At 38.8% G+C, this 15,542-nt stretch overlaps 1 protein-coding gene across 1 annotated transcript in view; it reads left to right on the forward strand.

Annotated features, from left to right (window-relative positions):
- Positions 1-15,542, forward strand: part of ZC2HC1B (zinc finger, C2HC-type containing 1B) — a 29,201-nt gene that overhangs the window by 5,384 nt on the left and 8,275 nt on the right. The window contains exons 2-5 of the mRNA XM_004673911.2: positions 2,064-2,125; positions 4,399-4,518; positions 5,060-5,198; positions 15,307-15,446. Of these exons, the coding sequence (XP_004673968.1) occupies positions 2,064-2,125; positions 4,399-4,518; positions 5,060-5,198; positions 15,307-15,446 (461 nt within the window). The remainder of the gene's footprint in view (positions 1-2,063; positions 2,126-4,398; positions 4,519-5,059; positions 5,199-15,306; positions 15,447-15,542) is intronic.

The raw sequence follows: 15,542 nt of genomic DNA on the forward strand, positions 1-15,542 counted from the left end.
GCACTGTCTCTGGGTTGAATGAGATTACAGAGGAAGTGTTTTGGGGACAGGAAAGCAACATACAGATATTTATAAAAATTGCCCTTTATTAGTGTTTGTTAAAGTTTTATCATTAGGATGAACAACTTATTAACAGATAAGTGTGGAGGAATGGGATAGCTTTGCTGAAAAAGAAAATGAAGGTTCAGTTTTACAATTAGAAGGAGAATTAAAACAGAGAGGAAGAGTGGTGTTTCTCTCTGCTGTAATGGATGACCTGTGTTACAACTCCAATACCGTTGGCAGATGTGAGAAGAAATCATTGAAATCAACATTTTCTGTAATGAGCGACCATCTGATTTCTGTTACTCAGGCCTTCCCTTTTCAAACTATCTTCCCTTGGTTTCCGTGACCTTGTTCTCTCCTGCTTCTCCTTCTGGCTTATCATCATCTTCTTCTTGGCCCTTAAATGTGAGTTCTCCAGGGATCATCTCTGTACTTCTCTTTCCATGACCTTTTCCCTGGCAATATCACGCCTTTACATCACTCTCCAAACAAAGTCTACATCTGTGTTTCTATCCTTGACCTCCCTCATTTCCAGCCTGCTGGCTGGAGTACTCGCTTTCAAGCTCAGTGTTTCCAAATCTGAGGTCATTTTTCTTACTAAGATGGCTCTTTTCAAGTCATCTGTTTCTACTGCCCTACCATTTTCTCAGTCCCTTAGCATTCTCTTCTCATGGCCACCTCCCAGCTCCCCACAAATCGACTCAAGGGGGTTCTCTGACCACAGGGTCTCCCATTTTCCTTTTCTAGCTTAGATTTACACCTTCAGCCTTTACCATCCATTTTCTCTCCTCACCTCTGTACCATTCTACACCTTTGTTCCTGTTCTTCCCACATGGTCCCTAATTACTCCCCTTGTTTGTAGAATAAAGCATAGACTGTCTAATATAAAATCTTCCCTATAATCAAACTGCTTTTTAAATCTACTCAACTCCAGATGAATATGAAATGAAACTTTTCTCAGCATTCCATAGTGTTTTGCTTCTCTCATGATGCTTTTTTAACCTCATTTAAAGTAATTTATGTGCATACTTCATCTCCTTTCTATGTTGGACCCATGTATGGTTTCTCTTAATATTCCCAGAGTTACATAGAGCAGATATGCAGTCACTTATTGAGTGAATGATTGGTCCTATGATAGAAACTCAAGCTTAGTTGGACCATGCAGTCAGTGAGCACCTGCCTAGGGTCACAGACTTTGAGGCATTGCAGGATCTCAGCCTTTTTTTCTTTCTTCTAATATTTTAGTTTGTCACTTCAATCTTAAGATACCATCTTAGTTGAATAGGAACAAAAATGCTAGAGACTAGTGGGCATCCTCGAGTTTAGCCTTTCACTCATACAGTAATGCATACACATGCCAGCAGCATTATTCACTAGCCCCAGTAAGAGGGCTGACCCAGAACACCACCCTGGGGCAACGGACCACATCTTCATACACTGTTGTATTGTAATGGCACCATCTTTCCTGCTCTGGATTAAAGTCTTCAGTTCTACTCGATCCATTTCACCAGTCTTGTACTTTCTACCCAGAAGTTTCTCCAGAAAATATTTACTAGGCATGAGAAGGCCATTCTCAGGAAAATTTACCTTCATTTAGATGATTTGGCTGCTCTTTTCATTTGGTCTATGATACATTAGTGCTCTGCATTTAGCATTTACATGGACCTTATGGTCCAGTAAGAGCCCTAAAGCTGTTACTGTTGGGATATTCGTGACCTTATACAGAATGATTAACTCTGTACTTATGTCCAATGCAAAACCACCTGCCACAGAGTTTAAGAATATCTTAAATAATTATACCCTGGTGGTGTGAAGGGTATGAAATTTACCTATTGAGAAGTCAAGTTTGCAAGCAGAGGAAAACACAGGTGAGCATACAAAGGGTCTTCCTAAGAGAAGTAGTTGGGAAGGGAAAAGAGTGAGGATATCAAGTCATTGAGGTCTCCTGCAGTTAGTCATTTCTTCTCAGGCAGGCAATTCCATGAAACTAACATAATGTGCTCTTGGATCTTATACAGATGGCAATCAGGAATTATTTCCCTGTGAAGTCTGTGGAAGACGCTTTGCAGCAGATGTTCTGGTAAACATAAAGACATTTTGTAGATGTGTTTCATTGGAGTTAAATGAACTGTCAAGTTAGTGAGGAGGCCACAGTGGCAAAGATTAAAGGCAGATGTGGAGGGTAAGCTAGAGAAGAGAAGTCCATAACCTGTGGCTGGTGGGCCTGGAGGACGCTGAGGCAGGTCAAAGCTGTGCCATGCAAAAGAGCTTGCTAGATTCAGCCCTCTCACTACAAGGCTGCCAGATAAAAGTGTCTTGGCAAGGCTGATATCTCTTGAGAGGTTTTGGCTTTTTTGTCTTTTCTATAAGCATCAAAAATTCAAATTTTAAGGCTAAAGCACCAGGGAAATTAGCTAGTTGAGAGGAATGAACATTGAATTTGGAGCATCTGGAAGCTTGGCTTTTAGCTACATATTTGTCACTAATTCTGACAGTTCCCTTAACCTCCTTCTGTTTCCTGCTCTGCTACGTTTAAAGACGGAACCCTCTGATTTCAGGGGTTTTATGTAATTTGAACAAAATGGATACAAGACCTGTTCTAAGGTCTAATTGTTCACCAGATTCAAGCTAATTGCATGTCAAGTCCTCTAATGCCTATAAAGTTGGGTAAAACTTTATTTCAAAATTAGAGAATCACTTATTAAGTCCCAATATTGTAAAGGGATTTCCGAGAATGATGATAGTTCAAAAATTGAGATGATAATCCAGTTGTTAACTGGGAGATTTCTGATCACCCAAAAAGAATGGGACGTACCATTTGAAGATGGACCACGTAATATCAAGCTTGCCTTGAATCCTCTTGATTTATATTCCTTACATTGATCAGTAGACCACAGCGAACATTTAATCAAGTGATCTGATTTATCTCTCCTTTTATTTAAATGGGTGTGCTTGTAACCAGGTGCAGTGATTTTCATAGATGTATTTTGCAGGGTCTGGTCAAAGAAATTTAATGATTATTATTATGTTACATATCCAGCAAGGAAGAGGATTTAGAGTAGAAGGCAAAGAGCTTGGTATAGGGGGCTTCTGTAGTGGCTCAAGGGGCTAAGCCTCAGTACTATGGAGCTGTCAGCAGCCACTGCAGCACAAGTTCAATCCCTGGCCAGGGAGGTGGCCCACATGGCACAGCAGACCTCGCCTGCTGCTCCCCTCAGCAGTGTGTTTCAGTCCATCTGCCTGTTCTGCTCCCTACTCTGTCTCTGGTGAATCCTCTCATCCCCTAGGGCTCTGGCCTGTACCCCAGATCTTGTATGCATAAATAAATAAATCATAAAAAAAACCCACGGGTATAACCCATGGTGGTACAGTAGCAGACTTCCTCATGATGGCAGAAGTGATGCTTTTATGTGGGTGCCCTGGTTTTTGTTCTACAAGGCTGAGTACTTATGGCACACTGGCTGGAGTGATGAGACCTATGCCTGCCATCATCTTATACATATTATAGTAGTTTTAAATGTAATATTGTAAGCTTAGATTTGCTCTGAAATAAATGACTTCATGAGTGTGAAATGCTTATATTAATTCACAGGAAATATCTTCTTTAACTCAAATGGAATTGGTTTGTCTTCATTTATTTGTCTGGTTGCTCCAGTTGTTTCCTGCAGATGTTCTCAAATATTTCTTTGAAATTCCTCCATTCTTTTTCAGTCAGGGAATTTTCAGTTAAGTTACTGTATGTAGAAAAGTGACACAGGTAACCTGTTTTGAATTGTGAATGCTAAGAAGAGTTCTCCTGAGAAGCTTCCACTGGTAGGAAGCAGGTTTCTTGGTGTGTACGGAGTTATTTCACTGTGATGCCAACTCTGAATCCTAGTTGGGACTAGATTTCCTGTTACATTATGAGATGCCTTGCTTTGAGGATTCAAGAACAATGAAGGTGGGAAACAGAAAAGAAATAAGAAAACTTCACCACGTACCTAACTCAGTACCAGAAGTGTGTACTTTAATTTACACTAGAAGGTTAGTCTTTTCAGCATTGCTTAATGCTTCAAACCATCCATACAGTCCATGTGGTAGAATTAAATATGCAAAATCAAATTTGAAGTCTCTTTTGCTATAAAGGCCTTCTATGGTTCTTGCCCAAACACAGCATCTTGTTATGTGTAACTTGGGTGAAAAGAGCCAGGTGGGTGTGCTCTGCTGTGATTTGAGAGTGAACTTGGAGAATGAACTTGGCTCTGAAGGGGCAACGCATCCACCCTAGTGGGAACCCGCTGAGTGCACTGAGGCATGACAGTTTGGGGCTGGTAAATTAAAAAAATTTTCTAATCCCCATTCCTTCTTTTCTAGGAAAGGCATGGACCAATATGTAGGAAACTCTTCAACAAAAAGCGTAAACCTTTCAATTCCTTAAAACAAAGATTACAGGGCACTGACATTCCCACTGTGAGGAAGGCCCCCCAACCCAAGGTACTGTCCACACCCCCTCTTGTTCCTGACTCCATGCTTAAGTACATTAAATCCCCTTTCTGGCTCTCTGTCTCGGTTTTCCTTACAGTGTAGTGTAATGTCATGTAAGTATAATCCACCTTTACTATTTTCTTTTTAATCATGCTCACTTAGATTTCCAAATGTATTTCAGATACTTTCCAGATGTGGGGGAAAAGAATCTCATTTATATTTTCATTAGAGTAGCATTAAGCCTAGCAATTAACTTCGAAGAAAGTTACTTTTAATCTCACATTTACATCTTCCCTTTAAGTTTTCTAGTTTGTTTTCTCATAGTTATTTGGTGCCCCACCCCCCAATCCCCAACTACTGCCACTTGCCAATTTACTTACTTTATGTTCCGAACCTCTTTTAGTATCTTTGAAAAACAAATTTTCCTTTTTCTCTACATTTCAGTCCTGTTTCCTATAAATGCAAATCCCAGCTTAAGGGGGGGGGGGGGATGAAGAGTTACATAAGACAGGGTCGTACATGTTGGTTTTATTTATTTACTTTTTCATAGGCTCAACCGGCGAGGAAATCTAATTGGCGACAACAGCACGAAGACTTCATAACCGCCATTCGAGCAGCAAAGCAGTGCACGCTGGCCCTGAGGGAGGGCCGGCCGCTGCCCCCGCCGCCCCCTCCGTCTGTCAACCCAGGTGCGTGGCTGCTCGTCTGCTTTTGCAGTTCACTCTTCACCCATTGAGGTTGTGCTTATTTGGGGCCAAACCATCATCCTGTCTCTCCTTCTACCTACTCCAAAATTGGCGATCACAATTAAACCATAGAAATTAGACTATAGGAAAGTCATATAAACTTTAGCTTCTCCTGTTTTTTTTTTTTTTCAATTCTACATAAAGTCCCTTTATTTCCTTCTAATTCCCAAGAGCGTTGGCTGTTCCCACCAGAGGCAACGTGCGGAGCCAGGGCCTGCCCACTGCAGGGCGCCACCTGCACCCTGAGGCCTGGGCTGTGCAGAGGGTGAGCCGAGCTGTGCCAGCTCCGGAGACCTGGATGCTCACAGCTTTCTCTGAAAGCTTTCTTCAGTAAAATTCCCATAAAATAAAGCCCAACCAGGCTAAGTTGCACACTTCAGTGGCTCACAGCTTTCGGATCCTCAACTTTTTTTTTTTTTTTTTAAGATTTATTTATTTATTGATACAGAACTGGGGTACAGGCCAGAGACGCAGAGGGTGAGAGGATTCACCAGAGACAGAGTGGGGAGCAGAACAGGCAGATCGACGAAGTACACTGCTGAGGGGAGCAGCGGGCGGGTCAGGAGAGGTCTGCCACGCCATGTGGTCACCTCCGGGGCAGGTGGGAATCGAACTCATGCAGAAGTGGTTTAAGCTTCTCAGTGCAGTGCTTTAACCCGCTGCGCCACCAGGGAGGGCCCAGGATCCTCAACTTTTATTTTGAAAATTTTTAAACACCTAGTAAAGAATTAGGAATATACAATGATCACCCCTAAGTGTTCCGCTGGAAGTTGACCATTGTCATAGTTTTGTTCTTTCTCTCTCTCTGTCTTTTTTTTTCCTTTGGCAATACTACTTAAAAGTAAGTTTCAAACAGTACCCCTCACACCTTAACTATTTCAACATACATTTCCTAAACATCAGTAGAATATGCTGCATAACCACAGTACTGTATACACTCATTTCCTGATTATCTTAAAAATGTCTTTTTTTGTTTTAATTGTATATATGTATTAGGGTAGCATAGGTTTACAATACTGTGTAAGATTTAGGGATATGGGGTCTTACATTTTCAGATCTATATTACCATCCCCCACCAAGTCCCCAAAAACCCCCACATGTGGGCCACTGGGATCTGCTCCCTCGTTGCTTCCAACCCTTCTTGCACTCCCTCTAGTAGCCTCAATACTGCAGTGAAATGCTGGGGTTTGTTTTGTCTGTCCCTTTCTTGTGTTTCTTTATATTCCACATGTGAATGAAATTATGATATCTTTCTTCCCCTGACTTGCTTTATTTAGCCTAATCCCTTCCAGATCCATCCATGTTACTCTTCATTTTTTTTATCACTGAATAGTATGCCACTGTGTGTATATATATACATATATATATATATATGTATATATACACACACACACACACACATACACACACACACTCCACATCTTCTTTATCTACTCATCTATCATTGGACACTTAGGTTTGTTTCCTTGACTTGGCTATTGTAAATAGTGCTGCAATAAGCACAAATATCCCTTCAGGTTAGTAGCTTAGTGTTCTTTGGGTAGATACCTTGGAGTGGAATTGTTTTATCATATGGTAGATCTATTTTTAGTATTTGAGAAACTGCCGTACTGTTTTCCATAATATTTGGGCCATCAATAGTATTGCAGGGGTTCTACTTTCTTCACAGTCTCACCATCGCTTATGCTTCTGGTCTTTTTGACATGTGCTAGTCTCTCAGATGAGGCTGTAACTCATTGTGGTTTTGATTTGCATTTCCTTGGCAAATGATAAAGAGCATTATTTTCATGCGCTTGTTAGCTATCTGTATTTCATCTTTGAAGAGGTGTGTATTTAGCACTTCTGTCCATTTTTGCTTAGGTTATTTGTTTTCTTGTTAAGTTGTATGAGGTCTTTGTAGATATTGGATATTAGCTCCTTATTCAGATGAATTGTGAAGTATTTTTCCCCAATTCAATGGATAGCTTCTCATTTTTTTTTAAAATTTATTTACTTATGCTTACAAAACTGGGGTACAGGCCAGAGGTGTGGTAGGTGAGAGGATTCATCAGAGACAGAGTAGAGAGCATAACAGGCAGATTGACAAAGTACATTGCTGAGAGGAGCAGCAGGTGGGTCAGGAGAGGTCTGCCATGCCATATAGGTCATCTCCCTGGCTGGGATCAAACTTATAATTTTTTATTGTAGTTCAGACCCAAAAACATCTTTGAAGCCAATGTCTTAAAACGTTATAACTATATTTCATGGTATTTATTTTATGATTTCAGATCTTACACCCAAATCTTTAATCCATGTTGAGATCATTTTAGTGTATGGCATTATACAAATACTCTAGTGGACTGTCTTTTTTTTTTCTTTTCTTTTTTTTACCATTTTGCTACTGTTCTTTAATTCACAAAAGTTTTTAGTTTGTATTTTTTTTTCCCTAGGGAAAAATTAGCTGTCTTTATTGAGTATCTATCTTATGCTAGGTACTTTGCATGTTTTCCTTCACTTGCTGCTTAAAGTAATTTTATGTGATTGTTATTATCTCCATTCTTAAAGAGGAAACATTTTATTTTTAATTAATGATGATCATTGTTTTATATGCTTGTTTGATTTTTCACAATATAGAATTTCTCCTCTTCATTGTGTGTACCATGATTTCTCCTTCACCAAACAGTTTTTACATCTTATACAGCCAGACTTATCTAATTTTTCTTTGTTGGCTAGATTTTTATGTCAAATTTTAAAATTATTGTAAAACCCAATGTCATGAAGCCTTTACCCTAAGTTTTCTCTCAAGAATTTTATTTCATATTTAGGCTTTTGATCCAGCTGAGTAATTTTCCAGTGTGGTTTTGGGGGGGGGGGTGTTTTTCCTGTTTGGTCCTTATATCTCCCTTCCTTGAGGGAGGCCCAAGGATTAAATTTTAAAAAGGGTGAAATCACAAAAAAATTGATCACTGACCTAACAAGTACCACAGCTATAAAATTCTAGAAAAAATAAAAATCTTTTATGCTAATTTACATGGAAAACCCTAAAAATTCCACAGAGAAACTAATCAAAACTATCAACCAGGTTAGTAAGGTAGCAGGATATAAAATTAACACAAAAAAGTCAGAGACCTTCCTATACACAAACAACAAATCAGAAGAAGCAGAAATTTAAAAAAAAATCCTCTTTTCAATTAAAACAAAAAGAATCAAATACCTGGGAATAAACCTAACAAAAGTGGTAAAAGACCTGTACAAAGAAAACTACAAAACACTGTTTAAAGAAATACAGGAAGAAGAATGCATGGGATTATGGTGATGGCACAAAGGTGACTTGGTGATGGGAAACCCGTGGGGATTACAATTGAGATGGAAAAAAAAATGTACAAAGTGATGTAAAAATAAACTTTTGTAAAATAAAAAAGAAAAGAAAAAGAAATACAGGAAGACACCATGAAATGGACACCATGAAGACACCTGCTCATAGATTGGGAGAATTAACATCATCAAAATGGCCATCCTACTAAAAGCGATATACAGATTTACTGCCATCCCAGTAAAAGTCTCAATGACATTCTTCAAAGAAATAGAAAAAACAATGATGAGAGTCATATGGACCCACAAATGACCTCAAATAGCCAAACTCTTATAACTAAGAAGAAAGAGAATGGAGCATTTCAATCCCAAACTTCAAGTTATATTACAAAGCCATAATAATCAAAACTGCATGGTACTGGAACAAGAACAGACATAAAGACTAGTGGATTTGGATAGAAACCCAGATATAAACTCACAGGTTTATGGGCAGCTAATCTTTGACAAAGGAGCAAAGAAAATACAATGGAACAAAGAAAGTTTGTTCAGCAAATGGTGCTAGAAAAACTAGGAAGCTACATGTAAATAATGAAACTAGATCACTACCTCATACACAAAAATCAACTCTAAGTGGATTAAAGACCCAGACATAAGAATGGAAACCATAAAATACCTGGAAGCAAAGAAGGGTAAAACACTACATGACATACACTTCAGTAACATCTTTGAAGATACAGCGCACAATGCATTGATAGTGAAGGAAAGGATAATAGATGGGACTACATTAAGTTAAAGAGCTTCTGTACAGCAAAAGAGACATTACAAAAAACAAACAGACATCCCACTGACTGGGAAAAATTTTTCTCACACAAAACTAGTGATAAAGGATTGATTACAAAGATATACAAAAAACTGATAAAACTCAGCAAAAATAAACAACCCCTTCAAAAAATGGGCAGAAAAGCTAAAAAGACATTTCTCCAAGGAGGAAATACAGATGACCATCAAGCATATGAAAAAATGTTCAACATCACTTGTAATAAGAGAGATGCAAATTAAAACCACAATGAGAAACCAACTGACACCAGTGAGAATGGTACATCTCAAAGCAACTAGCAACAACAAATGTTGGCGAGGATGTGGAAAAAAAGGAACTACTGGTGGGAATGCAAACTAGTACAAACACTATGGGAAATCTGTTTGGAGATTCTTCAAACTGGTAAACATGGAGCTTTCATATGACCCAGCAATCCCACTCCTAGGTATCTACCCAAAAGATACAAAGACACTGATTCAAAAAGATACCTGGATTCCCATGTTTATTGTTGCTTTATTTACAATCGGAAAGACATGGAAACAGCCCAGATGCCCAAAAGTGGATGACTGGATTAAAAAGATGTGGTACATGTACACAATGGAATGTTACTCAGCAACCAAAAAAAGAAACACATGCCTTTTGCAACAACATGGATGTAGCTGGAAAAGATCATGCTTAGTGAAATAAGCCAGAAAGAAAAGGAAAAAATACCAGATGGCTTCAATCATTGCAGGAGGATAAACAGACCAGGTGAGAAAATAATAATAATAATAATGAACAGCTATATACCAGAGACATTTTATGGGGGTGGAGTGGAAAATGGGATAAAAAATAATGGGGGGAGGGAAATGCACTGGACTGTGGTGATGGCACAGGGGTGATTTGGTGTTGGGAAGCCCATGGGGTTTACAACTGAGATGGAAAAATTCACAAAATGATGTAAAAATAAACTTTAAAAAAAATCTAAAAGTCAGCAAAGATTTCTTATGATACAGAAAGAACAATTTTTAAAATGGGAATTGATAAATTGGGCTTCACCAGAATTCCACATTTCAGTTTTAAGAGACACTACAGAAAATGCAAAGGCAAGACCCAGATTGGGAGAAAATATTCATAAATGTTATGAATTTTATGACATGTCTGATAAAGGACTCATATGAAGAGATACAGAAACTGTGACAACTTAATATAAAACAACAAAATAAGAACAAGAGTTATATCTGAATAGGTATATTACCAAATGTCCATTTATTTCATGAAATGATAGTCAACCTCATTTTCATCAGGGAAATGCAAATTAAAATCACAATGAGATATTATTGCACACCTTCTTAAATGGCAAAAATTAAAAGCTAACAATTTAAGTGTTGGCTAAGATGTGGAACAACTGGAAATCTTATACACTGCTGATGGGAGCATCAAATTGTGCCACCATTTTGCACTGGAATTTTCTTATTAGGTCAAATACATACTGACCTATATAGCAATTCCATTCCTAAGCAAAAAAAAAAAAAAAAAAGTATAAACTTTTTTTAAATGACATACATTGCTCAACAACGGCTTTATCCATGCAGAACAAACTAGACCAAAAAAAAGAAAAGAAAAGAAAATATCCACCTGCAAGTCAATGGAAAACAAATTGTGGAATATTTACAAAATAGACTACAAGTCAACAGTGAGCCACATGCTACTATACATGCAGTATTGTGGATGTTTATCATGTGAAATGATACAGCACGTCAGACTTGCCTTTAGAGACACAAAACCAGTCGATTTTGTGGCCTGAGACTGGATCTTGGGAAATTCTGATTGGAAGGGGTGTGAGGAAACTTGACAGGGTGAAGGACTTTTATGTTTTAACTGGGAACATTATATAAATGTATACGCTTGTCAAAACTCATTGAACTGTACACTTAAACTTGTTCATTTCATTGCATGTAATTCAAACTTCATTAAAAAAAAGTAAAAACAAAATTATAAAAAATTATATTGCAAAAAGCATGTGAAAATGAAATCATTGAACTTCTATACCAAAAAATAATCTCAATAGTTGCTTCACTTTCACTGGGTGCTAATGAAAATGTAGCTTAAAATAATGAGTTATCTTAAATGTTTGGGAAATAGACCTATGGTTGTAATATTGATAATACTTCAGCAACAAGCTGTATATACCAAAAACATCTTTTATGAGAAATAATTTCATTTTAATAGCAGAAACTACAGAGTTGATGACTGCCTTCTAGTTCTTTATTTGAATAAGTAAAGCCATGTCAGATGTCCTGCTGTGTGAATTTCTCTCATTTCCATGTTGGATTTAAAACATGGTGTCTGTTTCTTTAAAACAAATAATTCCCTTTGTTAATCTTCATCAAGTATACAGTTTATTTTTTGTCTTTTTTTTTGCTAAAATAGAATTTTATAATTAAATTCATTCCTGTGCCTTTATTATAATTTTATGCACCAAACAAAATGATTATATACAATAGCACATTTTCATTACTATTCAATTATTTTGATTGTGCAAGGATTTTATATTAGCCCATATATTCTCAGGCTTAAAAACTAGAAAATTTATACAGATATAACTAGAATTACATATAAAGGGCCTAGTATGCATGAGTTTGCAAGTAAATTCCTTTTTTTCCCCCGGCATAATTCCCTATTTCATGACTCAGTTTTGTGACATGCATATATTTATTCTAATTCTTACTGACTTAAGTAAGCCTGTCAATTATTCAACTTTCCAGGATGTTGTGACAGTTTATGGGCACAGTGATGTAGAATATTTATAATAGGGATTTTCTGTGAGGCCCGGGACGTGTGGTCAACCATTTTGTAGGGCTGCGTAGACAAGGGTAATCAACAAAATGCTTCATTTTAAAACGATGTTTGTTTTTCTACTTTAATTTTTTATGAGCCCAGGTCACCTTCCCTGTCGTCCACATAAGAATCCATTTGTAGTCAGGCTTTTAGAATCATTATCTATTGGAATAAACAGTGCATAGTAATTTCCATGACATCATTATTGATAGAGAATGAGGTGACTCAGATTGAGGCGAGGACAGAACAAGTGGTCCAGTTACACCGTGTTCAGATTATTGCTGCCGGAAAATATTTTTCTGTGTCAAAGCATTTGAAATTCCCTTCTTCTCCCCCTTGGTCTGAGCATCATGCACGTTCTGGGGCTTCCCAGAGGGTCCCATGCTTCATTCTTTCATGGCTTGTCCCACAGAGTGGGGATAACCCCACTCTGCCCCTTTGCCTTGTCCGCTAGTTTCTCTGAGCTTTTTGTTGACAGGGAGAAAGACTTCAACTTTGCTACTCCAGGGTGGCAAACGGCACCCAGCCCCGAGAAATGTGGCAATGAAAGAATGAACAATTGGAATCAAGAAGAAACACACTGTCATAATCATTGTCTTGTCTGAACCGAGAGGGTTTATGGTGGCACCGGTTCTGATCTAAGACTTGACTTTTTAGCTGGAAGAAATAAGCACCACGTCAAGAGCCAAGTTCTAAACGGGTTTCTACACCATCGTGGATGAGCTCTGGCACTTCTGCCTTTGCTGAGTTGTCCCTCTCCTATTTGGTGGTTGGAAACACAGGTTTGCTAGGCTCTTCTCTTATAGTTATAGTGTGTTCTATTCCACCCACTGCGACAAGCCCTTGTATGGATCATCTTAATTTTCACAACAGCCCGATGAAGTGAGTGATACGTAGGTCCTGGGGAAATTGAAACTTCAGGAGGTTAAGCAACTTGCCCAAGTTTGCACAAATAGCAAGTGCAGAAATAGGGATCAAAACCAGTCAGGCAGGCTGCGGGCCTTCACCAGTTCCCAGTACTGTCCTACTTCATTTTTGTTTGTTTTTTTTCAAGAAATTTGTCATGGTGGGAAAATTTGTTTCTGTATTAGAATACCCAGACCTTGATTGAGCAGACCCTGTGTCCCTAGAGATATTGTATAAAATAGTGCTTGGCACATCATATGTGATCAAGAAGTACTGAATTAATAATTAAGTATTGCTTCCTGGAGTGTGACTAAATTGATGAGACTCAGTGCTTCTTTTAAAATAACATTCTAAGGGGCCCTCCCTGATGGCCAGCAGGTTAAAGCACAGCACTGAAAAGCTAAAGCCACTTCCGCATGAGTTCGATTCCCGCCTGCCCCGGAGGAGACCACATGGCGTGGCAGACCTCTCCTGACCCGCCCGCTGCTCCCCTCAGCAGTGTACTTCATCGATCTGCCTGTTCTGCTCTCTACTCTGTCTCTGGTGAAGCCTCTCGCCGCCCCTGAACCTCTGGCCTGTACCCCAGTTCTGTATGCATAAATAAATAAATCTTTTAAAAAAATTACATGCTAAGGTCTTGCATTTCTAACCTCTGCTAATTATTTCATATTTGAGTACTCATTTTAGGAAATGATTTATTCAAATGGAAAACTCTGGGACCTCCCTGATGGCACAAAGTGTTAAGTCTCAGCACTACAAAGCTATTCGCAGCCACTGCAGCACAAGTTCAATCCCTGGCCAGGGAATTGACCCACATGGCAGCAGACCTTTCCTGTATTGCTGGCTTCTCCCCTCAGAAATGTATTTCAGTGTCTGTTCTTCTCCCCACTCTGTCTCTGGTGAATCCTCTCACCCCCATACCTCTAACCTACACCCCAGCTCTTGTATGCATAAAACAAATCTTAAAAAAAAAAGGAAACTCCACAAATAATTAAAAAAGGTAGCTTCTAAAAATTCTTTAAAGACATCACTACCTTAAATATCCATCCACATATGTAGAAAGTTCAACTACACAATAACTGAAACTTCTGGGCAGAGTCTAAGGTCAGATCTGTCTCAGATCCTTCCTGGGGAAGGATGGTCTCTTATGTTTTTTCACATCCATTTTGTCATCTCTTAAAGGCATCTAAATAGAACAATAAAAACCAAAAACGAAATTCCACATCCCTGCTTACTTTAGACTGGGAGGGGAGTTCCCAACCTGGCTTCGCTGTATCTCCAGTGTTCTAAAAAGATCGTGGATCTTTCTCTTTCCACTTCTCTCACGGTCTAATAATAGCAAATGAAGCTCTATTGAGATCTATGAGTATTATCCAGACCCGAGAGAACCTAGCATCCACAGAGCCACCAGGGGGTATCAACACTGGTAACTGGAGCTCTCCCTGGAATCACTTTATTCTTTTCCCTTTCCTGAGCTTCCCCTCCACACCTTCCTCACTTGTATATCTTTTCCCCTTTAACTGCCTCCTTCTGAATACAGGGCGTCCTCTAAAAACGTTGCTTCATGTAATGTCTTTTTGTTTGAATGTTGATGAGGAGAAACCTCCAATCCTATCCAATGTTGAAAGAAACAAAGTCATTCGAAAACCTGCTTTTGTTTATGTGTGTGTATTAACATTGCAGTTCCCAACCCATGGGTGATGATAAGTGAGGATTCATTGTTTGTTATTTGTTACTAATTATTGTTTATATCACATACTTCAGTGCAAGAATCCAGCTGCCACAGAAGCAGTGGTATCCTGCCTCACTTGGCTGACGCTCCTGAATGGCTTCTGTCCCACTCACGACCCTGTCCTGGGCTTTTAAATATTCTTTGTCCTTTTGTGTCATCAGTTCTCAATTCTGTGATTCAAAGACAATTTTCAGAGCTCTCATTAAATAATTCCCTAAATTGGGAAGCTCCTAGTTATAATCAATTTTCTAAAGATCATGTAAACATTTAAGGGGCACACCCGCAAATGAAATTAGTGCCGAGGTAGCGTTTTCCCCCTCCGCCACGCCCTTTACTTGAGTGCTGGCACGTTTAGCCCTCTGAGCGGGGACCTTGTTCCTTCACTTTGGGGCAGAGTTCCTTTCCTGTCTATTTCATTTAATATATTTGATTCCACAGATGTTTTTGAAATATCAACTGCCTTTCATTGTTGTCTTTACATTCAGATTATATTCAGTGTCCATACTGTAAGAGGAGGTTTAATGAAACTGCTGCCAATCGACATATTAATTTTTGCAAGAATCAGTCTTCTCGCCGAGTCTTTGATCCAGCCCAGACAGCGGCCAAATTAGCATCCAGAGCACAGGTAAATATCTCTCCCCAGGTGATGGCTCTTGTGCCCTAACACACTAGGTGCTAGAAGGTGGATTTACTCTCCTGACAAGTGTAAGGATGAATTTAG

Source organism: Condylura cristata, unplaced genomic scaffold (genome assembly GCF_000260355.1).
Source record: "Condylura cristata isolate star-nosed mole 26May11 unplaced genomic scaffold, ConCri1.0 scaffold00001, whole genome shotgun sequence".
NCBI classification, from domain to species: domain Eukaryota; kingdom Metazoa; phylum Chordata; class Mammalia; order Eulipotyphla; family Talpidae; genus Condylura; species Condylura cristata.